The 25,273-nt window shown below is 36.4% G+C and overlaps 1 protein-coding gene and 1 pseudogene across 3 annotated transcripts in view; one reads left to right on the top strand and one right to left on the bottom strand.

Moving 5' to 3' along the window:
- Window positions 1-206: 206 nt before the first annotated feature.
- Window positions 207-15,064, bottom strand: LOC127938220 (formin-like; annotated as a pseudogene).
- Window positions 15,065-20,822: 5,758 nt separating this feature from the next.
- The window catches only part of LOC127938466 (ryanodine receptor 3-like), a 79,827-nt gene continuing 75,376 nt past the window's right edge, over window positions 20,823-25,273 (top strand). For all 3 annotated transcript variants that reach the window (XM_052535098.1, XM_052535097.1, XM_052535096.1), the window contains exon 1: window positions 20,823-20,949. In XM_052535098.1, the coding sequence (XP_052391058.1) occupies window positions 20,902-20,949 (48 nt within the window). In that variant the 5' untranslated portion in view covers window positions 20,823-20,901. The remainder of the gene's footprint in view (window positions 20,950-25,273) is intronic.

The following is a 25,273-nucleotide window of genomic DNA, read 5'->3' as shown; positions in this document are numbered from 1 at the left end:
ATTCATATCTGAAACCAGGTCAAAGAGACTTCTGATGATTGATTTGTTGTTGGGTTTTACACAAGGATCCACTACACTGACAGACAGGCTATCATCCTTTAACTTGCAATCTGGTGGAAAAGTGTCACACAAGCAGGTGCACTGGCAAAAATGCAAGTGCCTGCATCTTAAATATAAATGTATCTTTTGGAGATGACAGACTGGGGTTAGCTGTTGGTCATACTTGCTTCTTTAAGACACAATCTCTCTTTCTGAAATATGCAGAAATATGCATCGTTATGAAGTCCCATTTAGCTGTGCATGCATTCTGTAGTATAAGGGATTAGTTCACCCAAAAACAAACAGTTTATGAAAATTGACTGAACCAGGCCATCCAAGTTGTACTTGACCTTGTTTCTACAGTTTTGAAGAAGCTTATCATTACATCTTGCTCACCAATGTATCCTCTGCAGTGAATGGGTGCCAGTGGAATGAGAGTCTAAACAGCTGATAAAAACTTCACAATAACCCACAAGTGATCAACATGACTCCAGTCCATCAATTAAAGTCTTGTGAAGTGCAAGAATATTTGTAATAATCAAATGAAATATTAAGGCATTTTAACTTTTAACTTTATGGATTACGGTCTGAAGCGACTTGTTTCTTACAAACACGCAGCATTTCACTTCACAGGACATTAATTGATGGACTGGAGTCATGTGGATTATTGCAATGTTTTTATCAGCTGCCTGACGGCACCCATTCACTGCAGATTAATATTATCCACTGGTGAACAAGTTATGTAATGATAAAGTTCTCCAAATCTGTTCTGATGAAGAAACTCATCTACTTCTTGGATGGCCTGAAGGTGAGTACATTTTTAGCAAAATTTCATTTTGTGGGTGAACTATTCCTTTAATAAGAGTCAGAAAGGTTTTGAAAGCTTTTATAAACCTGATTCATTAAAGTACAGTAGTCACTAGTGTTTGAACCACTTATCAATCTGCCACCCACACTTACCAGTCCATTCGCATGTGCCTTTCTGGTCTCAATCATCTTCTCTGCTGTCATGTTGCACACTGACTGTTGGGCTTCTTTGATTCTGATGTCAAAAAGAGCACAGACTGTATTTTACGTAAACCGTAATGTAATGTTTCAAATGTTTTAATGCTGAAATTCACTAAAAACATTCATTCACTGCTTGTCAGAGCAGTTTTAAAGCACAATTTATGATGCTATAGATTCTCACGATGCTATTAACATATCACCTCTGTTTGGAAATGACCTTGTTCTCTCTTCCATTTGATCTTGAAATCATTGCAGAATTCAAACCAAAGTGTGGAAACATGGCCAGGCACAATCTCTTGCTCTCCAGAACATGGCTTCAATCCAAAGTACTGCACTAGATCAGAGAAGCCGAGGAAGGAAAGACATGAGGAAAAGCTGGAGACAATGACAAAAAGGTTTATAAAGTTTGATTTTTTTTTAGATGCTACCTTTTATTTCCCAATATCACTTGATGTTCCACAGTAATTAGCTCTGTTTGTGCTGTAAAATGACAAATGTAAATCAACAATTAGCCAATAAGTATATTTGCATTTAGATGATATCATGATCAGTACCACGGTCAATTTAGAGCCAATATGTCTTCTATTACTTTAGGATCTTAATTTTTCCTGTTTAACAGCGATAATACACTGCTCTTTCATTCGTACTACAAACAGCATTATTATAGCCTTTCTACAAGAGCCTTAAAGACAATGTGGAAACTCCTTTACTAAGAAATCTCCTCTATTGCCGAAATCTCGCTGATTCCTATCTCTGCGTCTGTCTTCTGAACCTGACCAGCTATCTCACACAGGTACGGAGTCACAGACACTTATCAGGTCCCCAAAAGGGCACATGGCAGATATTCTTCATGACTGCAAGATGTGTGTGGCACCTTATCTGGTTAGTAGAGACAATCAAATAATTGTAGTAGGAAGAATTTGAGGAAAGGAAAAGCTTTGGTGCTATGTACATAAAATAACATAAACTACAAACTGAATAACTTTTAATTCTCTAGGTTTCTACAGCTAGTGTTGTCTTGTCCAGCTGTACTGTAGTAAATGAAAGCAAGTTTATATCTCCATATATCTGCCTCTATGATCTGCAAAACAAAACAATCCTGTATACAATCGCAGCAAACTTTTGTACTCCTTTCCATCAATCATCTAGAGAGGCAGGTCGTCTCAGAGACCAACTAGACTTCATATCTGAACAAGGTAGATGAGACGGACTGAAGAACAGAAGACTTAAAAACTACAGCTCCTCTTCTAAAAGTTAATGGGGGCTGCATCTTAGCATAGCTCACCGTTGGCAATGAAAAATGCAATTTTCTCCTTGAAGGGATGTATGTGCTCATGAGATGAGTCGGTACACATAGTTAAGACATCCTTTTCACAAACTGTACGAGACAAAAACAATAACTTTGGGTTAGAGTAAAGTCCCCAACCAGGTCCAATTTGAAAAAGTAATTCATTGTAAAACAAAGTTTACACTTACTTTAACGCAATATTTTAACCAAAAATAAACAGTCAGTCTTTTCTTTTTTTTTTAAGACCACCAAGAGTGCTTAGTTTTTTTCCAATAACCCATATCTTGAAGAATAAATTCCATTATGGAGCAAGAAGAATCTCTAAAATGCTAATTTATTTGCAGATGCATTCACACTAGGCAATGTAAAATAAAGTGTACATTTATATTACATTAATCTGCTGAAAGATTTCTGAAGGATCATGTGACACTGAAGACTGGAGTAATGATGCTGAAAATTCTGATTTGCCATCACGTGAATATATATATATATATATATATATATATATGACTATGAAAATTGTAGATTCACACTGAAGGCATCAAGGGCTATTTGACCAAGAAGGAGAGTGATGGGGTGCTGCACCATATGACCTGGCCTCCACAGTCACCGGACCTGAACCCAATCGAGATGGTTTAGGGGTGAGCTGGAACGCAGACAGAAGGCAAAAGGGCCAACAAGTGCTAAACATCTCTCGGGGAACTCCTTCAAGACTGTTTTTGTTATGTATATAATTCCATATATAATTCCACATGTGTTTATTCATAGTTTTGATGCCTTCAGTGTGAATCTACAATTTTCATAGTCATGAAAATAAAGAAAACTCTTTGAATGAGAAGGTGTGTCCAAACTTTTGGCCTGTACTGTATATATATATATATATATATATATATATATATATATATATATATATATATATATATATATATATATATATATATATTTTTATATATGAAAATAGAAAACTTTATATTATATTTATATTTCAAAATTAAATTAATATATTATTATTAATAACACTTTTTACTGTATTTTTAATAAAATAAAATATATTATTGGTGAAACCGATACAAATTTGAATACAAAACTTATTTTAAATATTATGTATGTGGACATGTTTGTCACACTAGCCTAACTCTTGGAGTGCTTTTTTTCAGGGATCAACCAGCTTTAGCAACCTCAGCTTTAGATGGTTTTATCAAGCCATATAAATTCACAGCTACTGTCGTCAAAGCCATTCGCACATAACTGATTACATGCAGATGGAATGAAATAGCTTTTGGCTGATAAAGCAAATTCTGCAAGTGCCTTAATTACGACATCACTGCAATGAATTATGCTGATTACATCTGTAAAAACAATGATTACAGTAAATAGATTTTGATTATGAGCAGTTAATGTGAAAATGTGCAAGATGAGGGAATTTCCAAGTCTAAAAACCAGTTGAGCGACAGCATTCTATCGTAGGTATGTTTGATATTGTACTCTGTATGTAACTGTGACAAGCTAAGTAGAGTAATTGTCTTATTTTCCTAGTGTTATAAACAAATGCGAATAGTTATAAACTATCCCTCTAAACCCGTTTTGTTTGCACTTGTTCCCAACCTACCATCGAACAAGAAAACACAATAGAGCTGGAGCTCCACCTTTGACAGAATTAGAAGTTATCAAATGTCTTTTTCTCTGGTTAAGATCTCAGTTTGTTCACCGTCCAATCAGAGGATCAGAGGAGCCAGTCTCCTGCCCCAGTCATAATACACCCTGATGGGAACCCAGGACTGTTGGACATGCTCCATCTGCATCTCACTCCAGATAAGGCTACACACACTACTGTTTTCATTAAGCATTTGTGTAAACTGTGAACACAGCTGGCAATGACGAAGAAGTCGTGTATCTTTCCCACAGCATTGCTACAAGAAATATCAATTAATTACAGTCTAGCTTGATTAGGTCCTTATATATAAATATAACTTCCGCCATGCCGCCTCATAGCTACGTTCAGGTTTTCTCAACAGTGCACTGTGGCGAGCCAAACCACAATCACAAAGAGATCAAAAAGATGTCTGAAATGCAAACCAGATGAATCAGCCGTGGAGACTGAGAGCATTAGATGTGCTTCACGATGTTGTCATAATTGTCTCTGGAAAATAAAATCACAGGGACATTCCCTTTTTGTGTAGGCACACGGTGACTAATTTGATTAGTGCAGCACTTTCCTGCTCCGCAGAATAACATCTCAGACAAATGCGGTCACCTTGAGCAGCCAAAACCTCAGTAGGGCCGTAACTACTGCACCCAAGACACCAAAAATCGAACAAACATAGCACAAAAAAACAAAAAACAAAGACATGATTCTCTCGCAGTCATGAGGGGGAGTTCAAACAGCAGAAAAAATAAAAGGGAGAGCGCGATGGGCCAGATTTGGCAGTCTCTCCGTTGGCCGATAAGAAAGGCTTGTTGTTGAGAGGTAAAGAAAAGAATCTCTGACACACATCTGCAGGGCCACACTGAACTCGGACTGATACAGTGTAGCATGAGAACGGCGGTGCATCTCTGTGCAGATAAAGCCCATCCCACTGGCGATAAGCTGCTCCTCTCTCAGATTACATAAGCGCCAAAGCACTGTAGCCTCTGGCCCCTCCGACGGAGCTAGAGAATCACACAATGCCAGAAGCATCTGATGGGCAGGATTAAAGTCATATCTAAAAGGCGCCAGGGCAAAATCACCCAGACTCCACTTCGTCTCTACATTTGTCCATGCACATGATGTACATACGCAAACATGTCTGTATATTCCACCTGATCTAATGTCATTTAATAATGAGTTGTTGCTAACAGATGCTGGAAAGTCCTCAGGATTGAGCTGGAGCCATGTTGCAGGACTGTAGTCATTCATTCATCCACCCAAACCCATGTAATCTTGCTTCTTTTGAAGCTACAGTAAATCAGTAGCAGGCTAAAATCATTTCTGAAGCCCTTGAGAGTGTTTTTGGTAATTCTTACCTGTCAGATCTCTGCTCATCCTTTTGAGGTCCTTTGAGAGGTCATCAAACTTCACTTGAGAGGAAAAGAAAACATCTTGAGGTTCGGGCAAAGGAAATATGCTCTTTTCTGTTCCAGCATTCTGAAAAGAGATTCTAGAAATCTAGATTAAAACACATGTATAAAGTTTTAAGGTTTGGGGTTGGTCAGATTTTTTAAAATGTTTTTAAAAGAAGTCCCTTATGCTCAGCAAGGCTGGATTAATTTATTTTCATATATTTTAAAATGTCATTTTGTTTCTGTGATGGTAAAACTGAATTTCCAGCAGCCACAACTCCGGTATTCAGTGTCACATGATTCTTCAGAAATCATTCTAATATGCTGATTTGATTTGGTTGAAGAAACATTTCTTATTATTATCAATGTTGAAAAGTTGTGCTGCTCAATATTATTGTGGAATGATATATTTGTTTTGAAATCTTTTGTAACATTGATCAATTTAATGTGTAATTAATTTTAAAAAGGTTTATTTTTTTCCAAAAACAAAAAACAAAAAAAACATTGATCCCAAACTTTTGAACCCCACTGTATATTTTTATTCATGTAGGTTTCAAAAACCTTAAATACAATTTTAACAAAAAAAAATAATAATAATTGACTTATTTTATTATGCCATGAAGCAATTTTGTTGAAATCTTTTTGATATCATGACGACAGCACCCTGAGATTTTTTTAAAATCTAAACGTATTTTAATTTAGAAATTGAAAACTTAGCATTTTAGTATATTCAAGCCATTGTATGAGTGAATTGCATTTATCGTGTATTACTAAATAAATCAACAGAAAATAAATATAAAATTAATTAATAGAAAAATAAGTCATGTCACTGACCCTGAAAATAATGGGACCAGAAGTGTGTAGATCTACTCTGTGCAAAATAAAACATTGCATGTGATGTGAAGAATTACATGTTCATGCTTTACCTTATCAAGGTGATGCAGATAGTGGGACACAATGTAGTCCAACAGACTCATGTGGTTTTCCTGTAGATTTATAGATAGTTATGACAAAAACGTGCATCATCCTGTACAAACTGCTAGCAAACAGAAAAACGAATTGAGGTTCTATCAAACCTCAGTGTGTTTGTGTGCGGCTAGGGCCTTCACAGTGTCAGACATGGGCTCATAAAATGGATAAAAATGTTACCCTGCTCTTGACATCTTTAAGTTTGGGAAGAATCTCAAACCCAAAGCCGTCGGCCTGTCCTCAAGCTCTGCTGTCTCCATTCACGAAGTTTCCCAGAGCAAGCACCAGTCCCATCACCTCCCTCACACTGTCCTTCTCCAACAGATACTAAAACACATCAACATGTATTTTGTGCATTTATCTTTTGTCATAATGAAGATGTAAGACCTCACTTAAATAAATGGCAGCTGCCTGAAGGGCTGTTTTTTGACTGTTAAGAATGCCAGCATTGAGAATTTACTGTTTGATAACACCTGAGGTCTGACCCCTTTGAAAAGTGCCCTCATACCTTGCAGACCTGGAGAATAATCTCGGTCTTCTGCTGTATGGAGGCAACACCGTCAGTGAACTTTGACTGAAAAATTAAACAGTGAACTCGACTGGAGAACTCAGGGATCTGGGAGAATTCATACAGGATCCTGGAATGAAAAGCAATGGACATTTTTCAACCTGAAGGGCGTTGTGTTGAAAACACTACTCTGTCTTCGTCTGTCCTCAAATCATGGAACCTTAGACGTATACATTGCAAAAATTGTCCTTCTAAGTGGCAACTGATGTATCACTAGTTGCTAGTTGCATAAAAAAAGTGAGTTATCTGTTGTGTTTCTGGAATATCTCACTGTTCAGGCTTGTCCAGTAGTTTGACCTGCTCCTCGTCTGAGCTTTCATAGAGTTTCTTAATCTTCTCTAACTCCTAAGGCTGAGCTCTCTGGGAGAAACAGAACAGACGCGTTCATATGACAACTGACCAATGATACGCACATAAACTTATGAAACCACACAGGAACTATCAATTATTTAGTTAGGTTGGAACTGGAACTACAGTGAAAAGCAGGGTGATACAGAATCTACAGACTTTATGTGCATTCTCTGAAATGATTTGGTTGAGAAATGTGAGTGGAATGGATTTAAATACAGTAAAATGGTTAAATACAGTAAATGGCATCGCACATTATTTACAGGCTCAGTTTAGTTGCTTTCTAACCTTTTCAGTGTAATATTCTGTACAGAATTGTGCTTTATATAAAATTATAATCTCCACATTTCTGCTTTTAAATCCTTCAAACACTAGCCTCATTCATTTTTATTGTAAACACCTCCTCATATCCTCCGTATTTGCTATTTTTTTTGCTAAAACTAGAGAAAGGGGTGCAGGATATTGCAGAAATCTGTGAATGATGGATGTTCAAGTTCTGTAAAAAAATGCTGTTTTGGAGGCTGGGTTTCAGCGTAGGCCTGTACGTGAGTAAATTTCCAGTGTGGCAGGGTACTTACATTTTTATACAGGGCTTCAATAGCATCCAAGTCAACCACAGAGTCAAAACAGCTGTGTAAGGAAGAAGTATTAACCTCTAGACAAGAAGACTGATTAGTTCTTGGACATATGGATGTCATGGATGTGATATGCGAATGTAAAAGTTGCTAAATATATATTTGAGAGCTTTTTTCCTGAAGGAATTCACTGCTCAATTGACTAAAGTCAATAAAAACATCTGCCTGTCTGACTGTCTGACAGCCAAGCTGTGATGACTTCAAGATTGTCAACGTGAAAAGTATACGTTAGAAATAACGTACACACCATAAATGTGGAGAACCCAAAGAATATATCTAGTGGTAAACCACAAGACAAGTTAATTTAACATACAGCCAATTTAATCTTAATAAGAGCTGGAGCCAATCACATTGTTGCAAGACATGTCTCTATACACAGAATTATTTCAACATCATGTCTTAGCTTGCCTTTCGCTATCCAGGCCACACAAATATGTATCATTTTAACACGTCTGTTTGTTATTAGTGGAGAAAAAATGAGTCTGGATAGTATAAAATGACACTCTGCTGAGCTGGTGGTGGAGTGTTTCTCAGCATAGATGAGGCTGTTCAGTGTCATTTACCTTGCTGGATGTCCTTCATCTCCAGATGGAGACCTGAGATTAGGATGCCCACGGCCTGAGAGCGCTTGCCATCCAGTAATTTAATGACCTAAAAAAGTTTAAAAGACTTCCACATTCACAAGACAAACCCTAGCACAGAAGTTAGATCAGAAGTTAAGTGCATACGAACACAGGGTCCCAAAGACTCACGCTTGTATTATGCAAAAGTGGAATAAATGAATAACAAAGAATCATTTGGGAAATTCCAAACCTCCATTATAAAATCAGCCGGCCAAAGGTAACAATGGCATGATCACATTTCATAAACAGGTCCATTTATTTCAAATTATTCCCATTTCCTATATAATTATATCATTTTCAAAGGTATTTGTGGGATCCTGATATTGCACATAAGCATTTATATAAAACTCGCAGATTCTATAAAGTGACAGTTACTGATAAATTATGTCTTTGTTTATAGAAAAAATTAATTGTAATTATCAGAGGTGACTGAATGAATGCATCAGTTATGGTAGTGTTCCAGTAATATATAATTCGGAAGTGTTGGAAACTGCTCTATCTAGTGGACACTTCTCAGATCTGTAGTTTCTAAACATATTGAGAAATGCATTACATTTGTGCATTTTGGCAGACACTTTACCTTTTTTTCATTAGTTAAATCAAAGCCACAACCTTGCATTTGTAATATAAATATCTATGTAATAATAATTTTTCTCTTCTTCGGGCATTAGTGCTACCTCCCTGGTTTTAGTTTTCTTCTCATAGGCTTCGGATAGGGGCTTTCTTTTGGTGGGCGATGTGGCTTTAGCACACAGTTCCGCAAACTCATTGGTGTTTATTATCTCTGGCTCTTCCAGATAACTCCATAGCATATTGTTCCTTAGAAAAGACAAACAGATGACAAGAGGATTTTATGTTTTCAAATATTTGACATTTTCAGCAGTTCCTGCTCAGTTTAATGCTTATCGCGATTGAATCTTCACACTTCAAAGTCACAGAACAGGCCATGACCAAAGCATTTCCTAAAACTGACATCTGTAAAAACCAAAGTTGCATGAGTTATTTACTGTTGCTGGTTAACCAAGCCTAAAAGCAGGAAAAGGAAAATCAACAGCTCAATGTGAGTTATCTGATTTGCTAAATTTTCTCTCCCATAAAAATAATTAAGGAGCCAGGACGACGGCACACAGCTAAGCTTGACTGGGTTTGCCTTTGGCTTGACAAAATGCTCACAGAGAGAGCAGAAAGCTTTCATGAGGAGTCAAATAACATTGCAACAGCACAGAGGTGGCTGGGGAGCCGAATGCCACAGAAATCCACACCGCCACTAGAGGTCCTGGAAAGAGTGCCGCTCGGCCTGTGGCTGGCCCCTCATGCAGACAAATGTCTGCAGTGGTCTGTCTTAAACTTCCCATGAGGTCTGACGAGGGAGAGTTGAAAATGTCAGCGTCACTTGTGGACATTGTGTGCATGAGGAATGTTAAGAACAATGGAAATGTTTCTATGGAATACAGGTAAAGTGGGAGGATGTTTTGTTAAGGTTTTATGTTTAGTTTAGAGCAGTCATTTGCTATTTAAAAGCACATTGTGTCAAGTGTTGCTATTGTGAACTAAAACTCTTAAAATGAACTCTTAAAATTGCTAATTGAAATAAAGCTGAAATAAAATAAAATAGAAATATTAGATGAAAAACTTAAACTTTTGAAACTTAAGGAAATGAAAATCAGAAATGTCTTCTTGGCAGCTAACTGAAATAAAATAAGTTTACACTGAAGTATAAAAATTACTACCACTAAAACTGAAATAAAAGAAAATTGAAGTTATATAGAAATGTATATATTTTTAAATAATAAACGACAAAAGCAAGTATCAAGATTTCTAAAAAATAAAATGTAAATGTAAACTGAAGATATAAAAATAAAAGCTAATTCAAAAAATAAATATAAAAAAAACACTATAATACTGTATTAATAATACTAAATGAATACAGATTGTGCCAGTGGCTGAGCACTTTGTCATGTTATCTTAAAACAATGCAAGTGATGGATGATCAGAAGTGTCTAATTCTACCTGTACACAACTGACATATTTGTGTTTGGGTCAATGACATATAAGTGTGACCATGATTAAGAAAAGGAAAATTCTTAAAAAAAATCTACTTTAAATATTTATCGGATATTTTCAGAGATGTATTTATTTTGACAGAGAGTTACGAGGGGCCTTCTTGAACACATTTTGTTATGCTTCTGCATGTTGAACGCACTTCGCCACTGCAGTGAAGTAATATTGTTGAAACTAACTTTTTTGAATAAGGCATAAAATGAACTAATAAAGGTTTCAAGGATTGCATCCTTTTTTTCATTATAATATCGAGAAAAACTAAACAAAAACGGACTGCTATGTTGGGGAGGAGGAGGGGGGACAGAGTGGAGGACGGGTGGTGGCACACCACATCCTATCATTGGTGGAGGCGGTGGAGGAGGCACAGTTCCTGTTCTATTTGTGGCTGAGCAGGAAGTGGAGGTATATTAGGAGTACAAGGACCTGTTGGAGGAGGAGGAGGAGGAGGGGTATTGTTGCTATTCATCTGTAACTGAAGCGATACAGGTGGAGGACCTGGAGGAGGAACTGTCTTTTGATTGCAAGTAAAGATTTTTGTTGAGTTGAGGTCAGTATTTTCAGGCAGGGGGTCAGAACTCCTGCTCTGGGCTTCCTTGGCCTCCTCAGGCTTAATGACGGTCTCTCTTTCTGTCTGAATACACACCGAGTGGAAGGCCCGTGGTTTGATGTTGTCTTCAGTGGACACAGCAACATCTCGGTGATCTCTGCCTCAATATTTGTCTCTCTCTTTGTAAGCTGCCAATGGTTGATCCTAGTCTGGACAGATCCACTTTGTTCTTCTTTTGCAACCGGAAGAGCTCAAGTTTGAAGTCGGCCTGCATCAAAAAGTCCAAGCCACAACATATACAGTTATATGATAGCAGATTGTGGGCACAATATTTGTGCTGTTTATTTTAAACCTAAAATAAATGTTATTCTCAAAAGGAAGTAAAGCATAACTATATTCAATATGCAGAAAGCATAAATTGTAGAAACACACTTTTCCTGGCAGAGATTTTAAATTCTTGATGCTGTTAGTAAAATGTTCCCATACACATTTGTATTTGTGAGCTTCTCACCTGTAACTTCTCCACCTCTTCATTAACATTCTCTTTTTAGCTGTAGAAGAGCTTTCTGGTGCTCTGAGAACATAAAACAAAGACATTTTGATGAATGTATCACAAAGACCATTAAATAGTGCCAGAAACCCTATAAAACAGATCTCTATGCCATAACCATAATATATATATATAAAGATATGGAATAATATGTATGTATACACTTGTATAAAAAATATTTTTTACGGTATGTATACCGTTCAAAAGTTTTCTAATTTGAAAGACACCAAGGCACCAAGGCTACATTTGATCAAAAGCAGTAATGCGGTGAAATACTACTACAACTAAAATAAGTGTTTTAATATATTTTAATTGTGTTATTTATTTCTGAGATGGCAAAGCTGAATTTTCAGCAGCTCTGACCCCAGTCTTCAGAGTCACACAATCCTTCAGAAATCATTCTAATATGCTGATTTTGTGCTAAAGAAGCATTTCTTCTTATTATAAATACTGAAAACAGTTACCCTGCTTATTAGTTTCATGGAAACAGTGATAGATTTTAAAATGTGCAGTGACTTACAGTTGAGGAATACAACAAGCAATACTTCATTTTACACTATTCTTTGAAGAATGTGAAGTTCAAAATAACAGCATGTATTTGAAGTATAAAGCTCTTGTAACATTGTATCATTTGTGACTTTCGATCAATTTAATGCATTCTTGCCTATTGTATATGGGACGAAGAATTGGATATCCATCAAATATTGCAGATGTAAAATTTCCAATAGATGGCAGTGGTGGGACTATTATATATGGATGATCACTGCCTTATTTAGAAAACCATGGGAAAAACTGTCAAGAAAACTAATTTCCTCAAGTATTAATACCAAGACATATGACAACACCCCTCTGACTGTGTGCCTAGCTTTGGCTGTGGACTCCACACCTTTTAAATCTAGAAGACACTGCAGTAAAGGCAATGGAACTTTCAGTATGGGGAGATCATACAACTATAAAGTATTGAATGTACACATTTATATAATTTTCAATGGTGCAAGATTAGTGAATGCATTGCTGAGAAAACATATAGTCTTACAAGTAACAGATACTGTGAAATTGAGTTATTTCATCTGTAAGAACACATTTTGGGTGGAGGTGTATTGGAATTTGTTTGGACAGTGTTGTATCATTAGATACAAAGGCAAATATGGCACAGGAGCAAACATTTACACTTACACTTTACAATTTTGATTCTACAATAAGCCCCTACCAGCTTCAGTGTATTTTAGACCCACTTTTTCCTCTTCATCTTTGGGTTTTGGTGGAGGCCAAACAGTCTGATGCCTCAGCCATTGTACCGTTTAAATATTTTGAGTTAAAGGACCTATTAAAATAAAATAACTAAACTAAAAATAAAATGATTACACTTTGTACGATGCATATAAAACAAGACTTTTCACATATATTGATAATTAGATGCTACCAATAAATGCAATCATCTGTTCACTTCATACTTTGGAATCAGTTGTTTCTTTGTTTTCTGGAGACTTGCTTGAGCTCCTTTCAAAGAAGGCTTTGAGGACATCTTTGTCCCTGTTGATCTTCCTCTTTACAGTGTCCAGATCCACGTGATTTGAAATGTCTTCTTTGGCAGATTTAACTGTGAAGAAAGCCTTAAATGTACCTAGGGCCGTCTCTGCATTTGTAGATTTGTTTGTTTCCTCAGACTGGGGAATGGCTGACTCCTCTACAGTTGTCTCTGACTTTTCTGCAGGGTCCTTACTGATTGGAGACAATGGGGGGCTTGTGATGGTCTCTTGCTTTCTCTTTCCTTCCCCCTTGCTGAGGAATTGGGTAAGCTGTTCTAGGAAGTCTCCCTTGACTTCTTTCCTGTTAGACTGATCGGTAAAAAGACCTCTTTTGGCAGGGCTTTGGGGTTGTTCTGGAGTGTCTTTTTCCTCAAGGGTTTCTTTCTTGGGGCTGAGCAGCCCGGTAAAGAGGGCTGACAGTTGGAGCGGGTTTTCTTTTACAGCTTTAGGGCTTTGAAATGTTGTGGTCTTCCTCATCCTCAAAGATGAAACTGTATCTGACATTGTCTCTTCTTGTATTATTTCTTCTTTGTTCTTTTTATTAATTTTTCCTTCTTAATGCACTTTTATCACCTGTTCCTCCAGCTGGATGTCTGAAGATAACAGTTCAGGTTCCAAATTAGTCTTTTTATTTAGGCCAGATGAATGATGTTCTTCAGCGTCACAGAGGTCAGAACCTTCTGGAATCTCTCCTCCAGTCTCAGAATGTTTCATTTGGTTCTTCTGGTTTGTGGTAGATGGACGGACATCTGCAAAATTGCTGTCATCTCTGGGTTGGATCTTTTCAGTATCAACAGATGATTCTGCAGAAAGATCTTCAACTTCACAATATGTTAAAGTGGTCTGAAAGTCCATGTTTGTGGATGCCTGGTCATGTTTAGTCAGAGTGTGTTCATTTACACCAGCTTTGACTAGGAACATCTAAAGTTTTGAAGATTTCCATCAGCCTCTATTTTGCTCTCAGCAGCAGATACTTCCTGCTGAATTTGCACTGACACATAATTTTTGTTATTTGTGGATGAATTCGAAGACCCTGTTATTAGAAAATCAGTCCGATTATTTCTGTCAGGTGGAATATTTGTACTTTGAATGTCTGTGAGGACATCCTGACAGACTCTTTCTTTCAATGGTTCTTCCACAGCGTTCTCTCTGACAATCTTCATTCTTTCTTTGCTGCTGCTGCTGGTTTGTTCAATGTGGTCTTCTTCTCTCACATTCTGCACAACACCAAATCGCTTCTCGTTACTGATACCTGACTCCATAACATTTCCAGATATGTCCTGATTGAGTCTGTTTTTGCTCATATCCTTATCTGTTGCTTTTTAAAACAATCTGTTGATCATTGTCTAAAGATCCTTCTCTGAAAAAGGTAATATCCATTGTACAGAGTGCTGGGTTATCAAGTTGTTTGTCCAGTCTGTTAGCACTGTCACAGGCCGAGACCTCGCTAAGTGATTTAGACTGTGTGTCAGCTTGACCATCTGCTACATCCTGGTCATTCTGGCATGCTGCTGATGTTTTATTGTACTTATCTCTATGGCAGTCAACATTCAGGTCCAAATTCACTTCTTTTCTGAAGAAAAAACTTATTTTTTTAACATTCTGATGGTCTGATCTGTTGACATGGTCCGTTGTTCTGTCTTCCCCAGCCTCTGTTTGAAAGCATCCACTTGATCATCGAAACCATCCTGCCTTTGAACACAATTTTTTTTTATCATTAACATCTTCTTTCTCAGTCAAAGAATGAAAAGAAGTCACATTTTGACTCTCTTCAGTCAGTGTTTGGAGTTTATTGTTTTCACGATGAGTAAAAAGGTTTGTTAATTTATCCAAAAATGAATTGATAGGCTTACTCTCCATTTCCTTCCGGGACAGTCTACAGCCTCTTTAAGATTTTATTTAGTCTGTCTTTACTAAAACAACCATATTCCACAATTAAATAAAAATCAAAGTCAAAATTAAAAAATCCAGAATTAAAACTAAAGTGTGCAAGTTTGCCATTACAAAAAGTCCAGGTTCCTTCCATTAGCCTTCCCAAGTCTAGCCAACTCAGAATTTCCAGTGCAGACAAATTATGCATATGAATAACTTTTATATATTATATTTTACTGCTTTAAAATAATTTTCTGTTTTACTAAAATAATTTGAATTAAAGTCTGGAGTGCCTTTTTTTGCAATATGCTGTCCTTAGTTAAAGTTTCCAGAATAACGAATGCCAGGAAAATGTGCATTAAGTGGCAGAGATGCTGGCTCTCATTACAGGAGAGCTCAAGAAATGAAAAAAAAAAAAAAAAAGAAAGATATAAATAATCTGCAAATGACACTCCAAATAGTGCCAGCGTGCAGTTTGGTCCTTTTGCATTCTTTCTAGCCTCTTCATTCTTTTCCATTTTGGATTTTGTAATGTCTACTTGCTTTTAATCCACAATTCACAACAAGAGTTCAGTGCATCCACCAAAACATGAAATACATTATACATAATTATTTTTTTTTAAGCTCTAAAAACCCTCATATTACTTAACCACTTACGCACTTAATTTATTTGGTCAAAATTTGCACTGGTAATTTTCTGCCAGGACATTATCTGCTTTTTAAAGGATTATTTTGATACGGTATACAGTATTCACAATCAAGCAAACAAATAGAAATTGGGAAGAGCTAAGAGAGTGGATTTTCTTAAATTCAAGGCTTGCAATAATCATGAGTAAACAATAGCTACTGTTTTGTGACATTAATAATACACACAAATACATAAATTAATATACAATAGTTAGCTAAATGCAAGTCTGTCACTAATAAATGAGTATTACATACTCATTTTTTTAATAACAGTGTGGTCGGGGTCAAAAGAGACATATGTAGCACTGATGACCTCATCTTCTTCACTTTGTTTGTGTTTGGACACATACAGTAGTTGCACAAGGACACATTACCAGTGTGTTCACATGGCCACTTCTCCTCTGCATGCACTCTGTTCTCACTCTCCTCTGTGGAAACACAAAAACAAAATTATTCATCCTCAAATTTTAATATCCTCAAAATAACCCACCAGACAGGTGGCTTTGGCTTTGGACTCTACAGCACAAAATATAATAAATATGCATTAGCTGTATGATGAATGAGCCAAAGGTTATTGTCAGTTACAACTGCAGGTTCAAATACAGATCACAGCACATGATTTTAAAATGTGCTTGTGAACATTTAAAAAGAGATAAACGAAAATCCACCTGCTTATTTACTTTCTTCCTTATTTCATAGCTGACAGAAATACACAGACTGCCACAGAGTGGACAGTGATGTGTACTGCAAGTGTAAGATAAAGTGACAGTATTGTCTCAATTCAGTTCATCTTTTTCATTTCAAGACAAAGCAATTTCTATATATAGCAACAATACAATACACTTGACACTCTTTTGCCGTTTACTGAACTGTTTACTGTACAATTTCCCATTTGGATATAGGCTAATCTTCCTGTTTCTTTGCAATCTTATGTAGGTTTTTCGTGAACAAATAAGTTACCTGACTTTACATATTAGACCACCCTATAAACTTATAAAAAGTATGTTGCTGTGACTGTAAACAGTTGTTGTGACTGTTAATGTGTTACAGCCCCGGATGACTGTTTATTATGCATGTGATTTAGTTTTTTTTACACATTGTGATTAAACCATTAATCTTGGACAGCTCTGTAGTAGACGTGCAGAAGTAATGGCAGTGGCTCCATGCTGTGAGTTATTTTTGTAAGCAGTGGACAGCACCCTGAGGGGAGTGATGACTGATTTTGTTTTGTCCAGATAACAGATAGGGCCAACTGCAAGTGAGAAAACAAGAACATTGTCTAATTTAAACATTCTACTCTACTGACTGCTAATGGAGGACTCTCCAAAATTTAGAAATTACACCCTTTCAGTTACATTTGAATTGAGTAGGTCATTCACACGTATTGTTCAGAACCTGAAGGCTGCAATTAAATTTTTTTTTATTTTATTTTAAACATAAGAGATAAAGAAAAAAGATTGTATATAAAGATTTATATCAGATTTTAATTCTGCTTCCTTGAATTCAAGTTTGAATTACTATTCTGCATCCTCTTTCCAATTCATGGTTTAGGATTTGAACAGACATTCTCAATTCTGTAGCGCGCACACACACACACACACACACACAGAGAGAGAGACAAGCCTTCCATCACACATCGTTTTGTGTGCCTCTAATCTCATTTGAGAAGGTGCAGGCTTGACTCATCTTCTGGATGCCATTTGCAGCCAAGCTCATGGGATCGGAACATTAACAGCTGGCTGTTGGGCTGAAACTGCTGCTACTGTGAAACGTGAGAGTCTTAACAAAAAGCGTCACATTCACATTGCTGTCTCCACATCCTGTATTCATGTGGGGACTGTGCACTGCAGACATGCCTAAAAGGAATTTAAACAAGGTTAAAGGAGTTAGGCCTGTCACCGCAAAGTCAATAAAGTGACGAGATGTTGCTGTATAAAGCAATATACATATCATTCTAAATAAGCAATTTCACACAAGATTGATTGCACATCCATATGTCATGGTCTATTCAGCATGCTGCTAATAACAGAAGACAGGTCACAAGCCTGAAGAATTAGCTGACTAGCTTTATCAGGAACAGCGTCTTTACAGCCAGTAGATGAACAGTTGTAAGTACTACAAAAAAAATCACAAAATCTCAATTCAATTCTGCAATTCAATGAATGGAAGCTTCAAAAGAACAGCATTTATTTCAAATATAAATCTTTTATAGCTTTACTGTCATTTTTTATCCAGAAAAGTATGAAAATAACGATTTCTTTTAAATATTAGTATCTTTTATGAAATATCATTTAAAAAATGTTTTGCATTTCACAAAAGAAGGATTTATAACAATAAAGTGAGAGACAAGAAGATCCCAGAATCAGGAAGTGTTATAATCTTGGGAGCAGAGAGGTCACACATCTATAGTTGGAGAAGTGGGGAGGATTGGTGTAGTGGATGGGGTCCAACTGACACTCTGTTCATTGACTGTAGATTCAGATCCATTATAGGTGCTCTTTTCTGTGCTGCCATATAAATATCTGCCCTCTTGTGTTAGATAAATACTGTTCTCTGCATCCTCTTCAGGTAGCATCAGAATTCGGTACTGCGGCAGGGGGCTGGAGGTACGTGTGGATAGATGGGAAGATAATAGTGGAGACACAGTGTCCAGGCTTATGCATCTAGTTGAAAGTGAAGTGACAGCATCTGAAGAAGTGAAAGAAATGTTCTTTCTTCCTGATTTAACCATGGCTTAAGTTCTTCACAGAGCTCCAACGGGAAGTTCAGGTTTGTCTGCCATCTTTTAAACACTCAAAACTGGTGCAAAAAACTTGGTTAGTCGTTCAGTAGTTGAATTTAGTCTCAGTTTGCTTGTGGGCATCCTCCTTTCCACTTTTAGTGAGCTCATCATCCACAGTTTCTTGTGTTTCTACCCACTGGAGGCTTTTCTCAGGCTTTTAGGAGAAACAATGAGCTTGTTCTCCTGGTTGCTGGTGCAGCAGCAGCTCAGATACTCTCTACTATGGAGGTGACTTTCCAAGTCTGAATTCCTGTTTTCCCTGTTGATTTCCCATCACAACTTTGGCTTTGAAGTCTGCACACAGATCCAGCAGGTGCTCAAACAGCACCTTATTTCTGACATCATTTGTCTTATCGAGACTCTTATGCTCATTCATCAACGGTCCCACCTCCTTCTTGCCAGAACTAATCAAAGCTTTGCCCTTAAGAGCTGCTCCTCCATTCTTTACTGAGCCCGGACCGTTAATGACTCTGAGAAACTTTGTTATCAGTTTTTCCACTCTGATTAGTTTGTAAAACTGAAGAACAGTGCTGCTGCCTCCATGACAGCCTGCTTGCTTATTAGAGTTTTCACCATTACAAGGGTCTTACTGAGAAATAAAAGATCAAAATTAGTTAACTTTATTATTTTAAATTATAACAGCGTTTGTTGAATATATTTGATATTATATACACTGCTGTTCAAGTTTGTTAAAATTGAAACTTTATGCTGATTTTAGTTTTCTGGTATCCATTAGACTGTAGTCTATCCCATCATGGTTTGACAGTTATCTGTCACTCTCAGCCAGAGGGAACAATATGAAAGACACATGGTACTCCCGTGTGTCTTTCCTATATTGTTCCCTCTGGCTGAGAGTGACAGATAACTGTCAAATCAACACTGACTCTTGTACAGTCATCATACAAGATCTGAGGTCAGTGTTACAATATTTTGTAAAAATTATGAACTGGACAAGCAGTCAAAATGTTCATTATTCAAGAAGATCAAAAGAAATGTTTAATATTAAAAAAAAATCTGTATTTTTGGGACATTATTAAGCAGGAGAAATGAATGATCATGATAGCGTGCCACGACAGGCTGTTGGCACACAATACCCAGTAATGAATGTTGGAATCCAGCGACTGCAGTTCAGAGTTGGCCGCCAGATGGAGCTGTTACGTCAGAATTTCATCGAATTTCATTTAGGTCAAACCTGTAGAACCGTAGAACCAATGCGGTCCTGGCATTGGTAGACAAGCGTTCAGATAAAACTAGCATATAATTCTATTTTTCAGCTGAATACGTCTCATATTTGAGATGCATGTCCTCAGAAACTTACTGTTTGTTAAATGCCCATTTTAAATATCTACTGTAGCCTATTTCATCTTATTTTTAATGTTTTTAAGTGTTGTCTAAATATATGTATTAGTAACCCGTTCTTGTTTATTATATTATATTTAGTTTATTAATATTATTTACTGCTATTTAATATTTTATTTTACCTGTCACTTCACTGATGATGTAGCAATTTTGTATGCAAAGTAGCCTAATTATGCCAACGATGCACTTTAAATATATTCAAAATTTAATTGAAATGCTTCTCATATTTTAGCTCTATTTCCCTCAGAAACGTTATGTTCATTTTATGTTTTGTTGAATGTCTATTCCATTATCTTTTGTTTTGTAAGGGTTGTCTATTCATATATTAGTAGCTTATTCCTTTTTTATTGGATTTTATAAGATTTTTTTTCTTTAGCTTTTACATTTTGTTTTTGAGCCTATGTCGTTATTAATGTGCTATATATTTATTATCACCATTAATTTTTATTACTGGCACCTTTTTGTTGCTTTTATTATATTTTTCCATTTGTCCTGTCACTTTTTGTTTTTATGAATGATTTAAAAATGTATGACATATAGCCTAATCAGTTATACGTCAACAATTTAAAACATTCTATCAAATGCTATCAAAATAGCATTATTAGATTCAGTCTTTCTTCATGGTCATAACCAAGTAATATGCAATTAGGCTAATTTTCAGTTTAATTGTTTGTATACTGTACACTGTCCCGGTGGCTTATGAGGAGCGTCATTCCTCATAATCAACCTGTTAACCCTGCTTTTGACAAACGTTTAATATTGTAGTGTGACAGTCTTTTTGCATGCTGACTTAACCCATTCATATTTTCCGTTTGATGGAAAGTGCATCGTCGCAGGTGATGCAGATGCGATCGTCCTCGTGATGGAGCTGCACTGGCATTGAGAGATTGACAGCAGCGGCAGTGGGCTCGCCCGCTCTCCCGTATATGGCTGTGTTAATATCGACTGCCTGCTGTCGGTGGTGGCTTTCGGAGTCTAGGCAGGCTCTTCTACAGCCATGGCCGAAAGTGGTGAAGGGGAAGATGAGGTTCAGTTCTTACGAACTGTAAGTAAAAAAAGCCGTTCTTTATTTTGCGAATGCAAAATTGTTTTTGTCGCATTCTTGATGACTGATTACGATAAAGGCAGTGTAATGCTGAGGCATCAAGAATGTTGGCTTGTACGCCGGGTTTAAAGCAACGCTGTTGGGCTTCTCTTTGTGGTCAAATTGATTTATTTGGCATCGTTACGTATTTATAATTGCAATATGTCTTAATAGCTAATATTTCGATTATTTTTCCCTTATTAGTAACTTGAGTCAGGTGCAAGTTTGCGCTCGCGACGCACCTGTAGTCAACGCGCGTGAAAGGGAATTCAGTGAGCATCAGGCAGGTGCAAGGACAAATAACGTTTGCCACTTTAATTTTAGAGAGTTTGTGGTGTGCATGTTTTTATAAGAAGGAATATATATATTTATATATATATATTTTTTTTTTGGGTGTAATTGTCTCGAACGCAACAGGGGAGTTATCCAATTGGCGCTCGTGCGCTGTTTGAAGCATAGCCTAATTCTGCAGTATTTTTCATTCCATAAAGAAGTGCCTTTTTTGTATGTCCTACCACATGCGAATACTATTTGATACGATCCTCGCACCTTCTTTAGGACTTTTTTATTTCTGTGTTTAGACGCAGATTGGTTACATACGGTGTGCCGTGGCGCATGGCAGTTCCTACCTGTGTAACCGATGATATGACACCGTGGTGTGAATCAGCTACTGTTACATTTAAGTTATTTAGTTAGTACGTTAGAAAAATGTAGAGGCGGCTAGGCAGAGATGTTATGCACAGTAATTACCATATATATATATATATATATATATATATATATATATATATATATATATATATATATATATATATATATATATATATATATATATATATATATATATTGTTGTTGTTGTTGTTTTTTAACATGTACAACAAAACCAAACAGCATTTTCTTCTTTATTATGATTTTTACGTTTATTTTATTAAACTAAAACATTTTTTAAATTAAAATTATTTGGGCAAAAAAGACATTAAACTGCAAAGATTCCAAACTTGCTGGATTAGTCACAAATACCATCCTCAAGTCTTCAATTACTGTAGGTGTGTCCCATTTTGCCTACTGTACTTCCACACTATATTCTACGCATTTTTGCAGCATGGTGCAAATAGCATGTCCACAAGTTTGATTTCAGATGGCACTCATTTTCTAAAGACCAATCTACCATATAGTTTAAATTGTGTATTGAAAGTGAGTAATGAAAAGTAATGAAAAGTGCACAGTACCTTATTTATGATGCAATTAATTATTTATTTTTCCGTTTGTTATTTTTACACAGCAATTAAAAAAAAATATGAAATAGATATTGTTTTTATTTTAGCAGCTAATATCCTAAATGGTGAACTGCTGATCATTATGATATTTGACATAAACAAACAGGGTGTCCAGATGAGGCATTGCATCAGCCTTTGTGACAATCAGTCACAAATCTAATTTAAGCTAAGCTAATTTAGATTTTTTGTAAATAATACCTCAGTTGTAAGGGTCAGATTACTTCCATCCCAAAATTAAATTGTCATATGGTTTTCCATTTCTGCATAATCGTTCCCTATTTGGAATATATATATTTTTTATATAAATTCATAAATAAATGTAAACAAATGCAGAAGAAATAGATAAAGCTACCTACAGATGTTTGTGACATAAACAAGAGTTTAAGACTAATGGCCAACTTCATTGGCAAAGGCCCATCCATGAGGCCATTTGGCCAACATGTCAAACAACCAATCACCGTTCGTATTGCTCAGCGTCACGTTAGGGGCCTGAAAATGTCGCCACAATAACAGACCATTGTCTAAAACTATTGGACATATTTTAAAGATTCTATGGCACGAACTTTAAATATTTAACATACTTTTGAATATCCAGTGTTGAATTGATCCTGATAAGCGCTCGTCATCACAATTGTAAACTCAATGAGTTTCTTCTTTCATGAGGGTGTCACGGCATCTTTGTTTCTAGGCGGAACATTAATGAAAGTGACACACATGTCTCCTGGACATCTTGTATAATACAACCTGAAGTGTTTCTACTTTTGTGTCCCATATGCATCATACATTTAGCCAACGGTCCGTGAGCATGACGTCTGAGGCTAAGACTAGGGCTGAAGTGGCTCAGAGCAGGCATAATTTAGTCTGGTTTTTATCCGGGATTACATTTTTACACAGAATTTTGAGCAGGCCCATGGCAACCTTAAAGGGATACTCCACCCCAAAATTTAAATTTTGTCATTAATCACTTACCCCCATGTCGTTCCAAACCCTTAAAAGCTTAGTTCGTCTTCGGAACACAATTTAAGATATTTTGGATGAAAACCAGGGGGATTGAGACTGTCCCATAGACTGCCAAGTAAGTTACTCTCACAAGGTCCAGAAAAGTATGAAACGCATCATCAGTGCCATCAGTGTTTCAACCATAACATTATGAAGTGTCAAAAATACTTTTGGTCCGCGAATAAAACAAAATGAATGACGTTATTCAACAATTCCTGTGTCAACAGTCTCCTCTGTGCCTCTCCACATCACTCTGCCTATTCTTTTCTGTGTCATCCGCGCCACAAGGCTGCGCTGTTTTCTTTCAAATCCAAGCATAAATACATAGAAATATCTTAAATTGTGTTCCGAAGGTGAACAAAGCTTTTCCGGGTTTGGAACAACATTTTCATTTTGGGGTGGAGTTTCCCTTTAACTCTGTGTAAAGAGGTCTTATGATATCTTATGAAATAGTAAATTAGGAGTACTGAGATAAGTCACAGTTTAGGTTGGAACACAGTGCTTTAAATAATTTATGCATATAAAAAGCTATTGGGTGCTTCAGTTGGATATCTGATGGAAAATGTGTAAAATATATATTGAGTTAATGTTGAGGAATTTGTGTCAGCATTGTTTAAACGCATATGCAAAATAGATCAAATCTATCATACCAATTTATTGCAGTCAGTTATAGCATCTTGCATGACGCAGGTGTGTGACATCTCACTTCCCTGTTAAAGCGTTAGAGTGAGAACTCTGGCAGTGAAGGTTACAGTCTCACTAAATAGTGGACATTAATGCACCCTAGACCTCTGTGAAAGGTGCCCAAATTCTGTCTTTGCTGTTGGGTGGCCGTGCTGTCGCATGGTTTCCACACTCCAGTTACTGAGCACCTTAAATGCATCCGGATGTTATTTGTTCTATTTGGCTTCTTTTTGTTTAAATAGTAGAAAATGGTTATTTATTTAATCTGAAAGAAGGCTCAGATGATCAAGGTATTTTTTTCTCTCTGAAGGGAATAAATAATGGGCAGCATATAATCAAGTTGTAATAAATAAGTGTAGAGTCAGTGCCCATGGGAAAACAATTGATTTATTGTAAATTTAAATAATAAAAACGAAACTAAAACAGAGTTCCATAGTGACTCAGACTATAGACTTAGCTGCTCTCTTTAGAGAAATGGCAAGGAATACAGTGTCCAATGTGTAATGTTGGTCTGATGAGACTTGACTGTGTTGTTTAGGCACACCTTTTTAAATCAAGATGTAGAGTTTGCCAGTACAGTAGCACTGGGCTTATTTGGAGTTTATGTTGTTCTGGAAGCCTTCTGCATTCCAGGGTTTATATTTAGCCTCTTAAAAGTTAATACTTCCACCACACATACGCACACAGTTCTCAGGCTCTCCATAGGTCATTGCATCAGCTAGTTTAACAAGCCAGGCCACTGATGTTTCAACACCATTTTTATTTGAACAGTATCATATTTTAAAGTCAACAACTACCACAACATATAAAAATATTGCAAATAGAACGGCAGATCTGGATTGGTATAACAAATCCTTACCTTACAACATGTAAGGAATACTGGAATACTTAATTCTTTCTGATTGGTCAATTTTGGCATTGCCATCAAGTGATGGATGGGATATCTGTATAATGATGACTGCACTGCAACATATTAGCTATAAACTGTAAATTTAAGTCTGCAGTCTCTGTCTGCAACTACAGTAAAAATGGCCTTGGAGGACTTCAATTTTATAGTGAGCATTAAACTTTAAATGGCAAGGAGATCAGGAGGCCCTAGTTAAAGCATGAAAAATCAAACATTGCTCAGAATAACAAGGAGCTGTTTGAAATCAATTAAAATACTTAATACATAACTTAAAATAGAGCAAGCATTTACATTACAGCTAAATATTTAAAATTGTATATGAAAACTAAATTGGATAAAAAAATTGATTTGTGTTGTTTTTGCTATTGATAGGTTGATTCATTGTTTTGTACATTGTAATGGACCCTTTCACTAGAAT

This window comes from Carassius gibelio, chromosome A20 (assembly GCF_023724105.1).
Source record: "Carassius gibelio isolate Cgi1373 ecotype wild population from Czech Republic chromosome A20, carGib1.2-hapl.c, whole genome shotgun sequence".
NCBI lineage: Eukaryota > Metazoa > Chordata > Actinopteri > Cypriniformes > Cyprinidae > Carassius > Carassius gibelio.
This window is presented reverse-complemented; position numbering and strand designations above follow the sequence as displayed.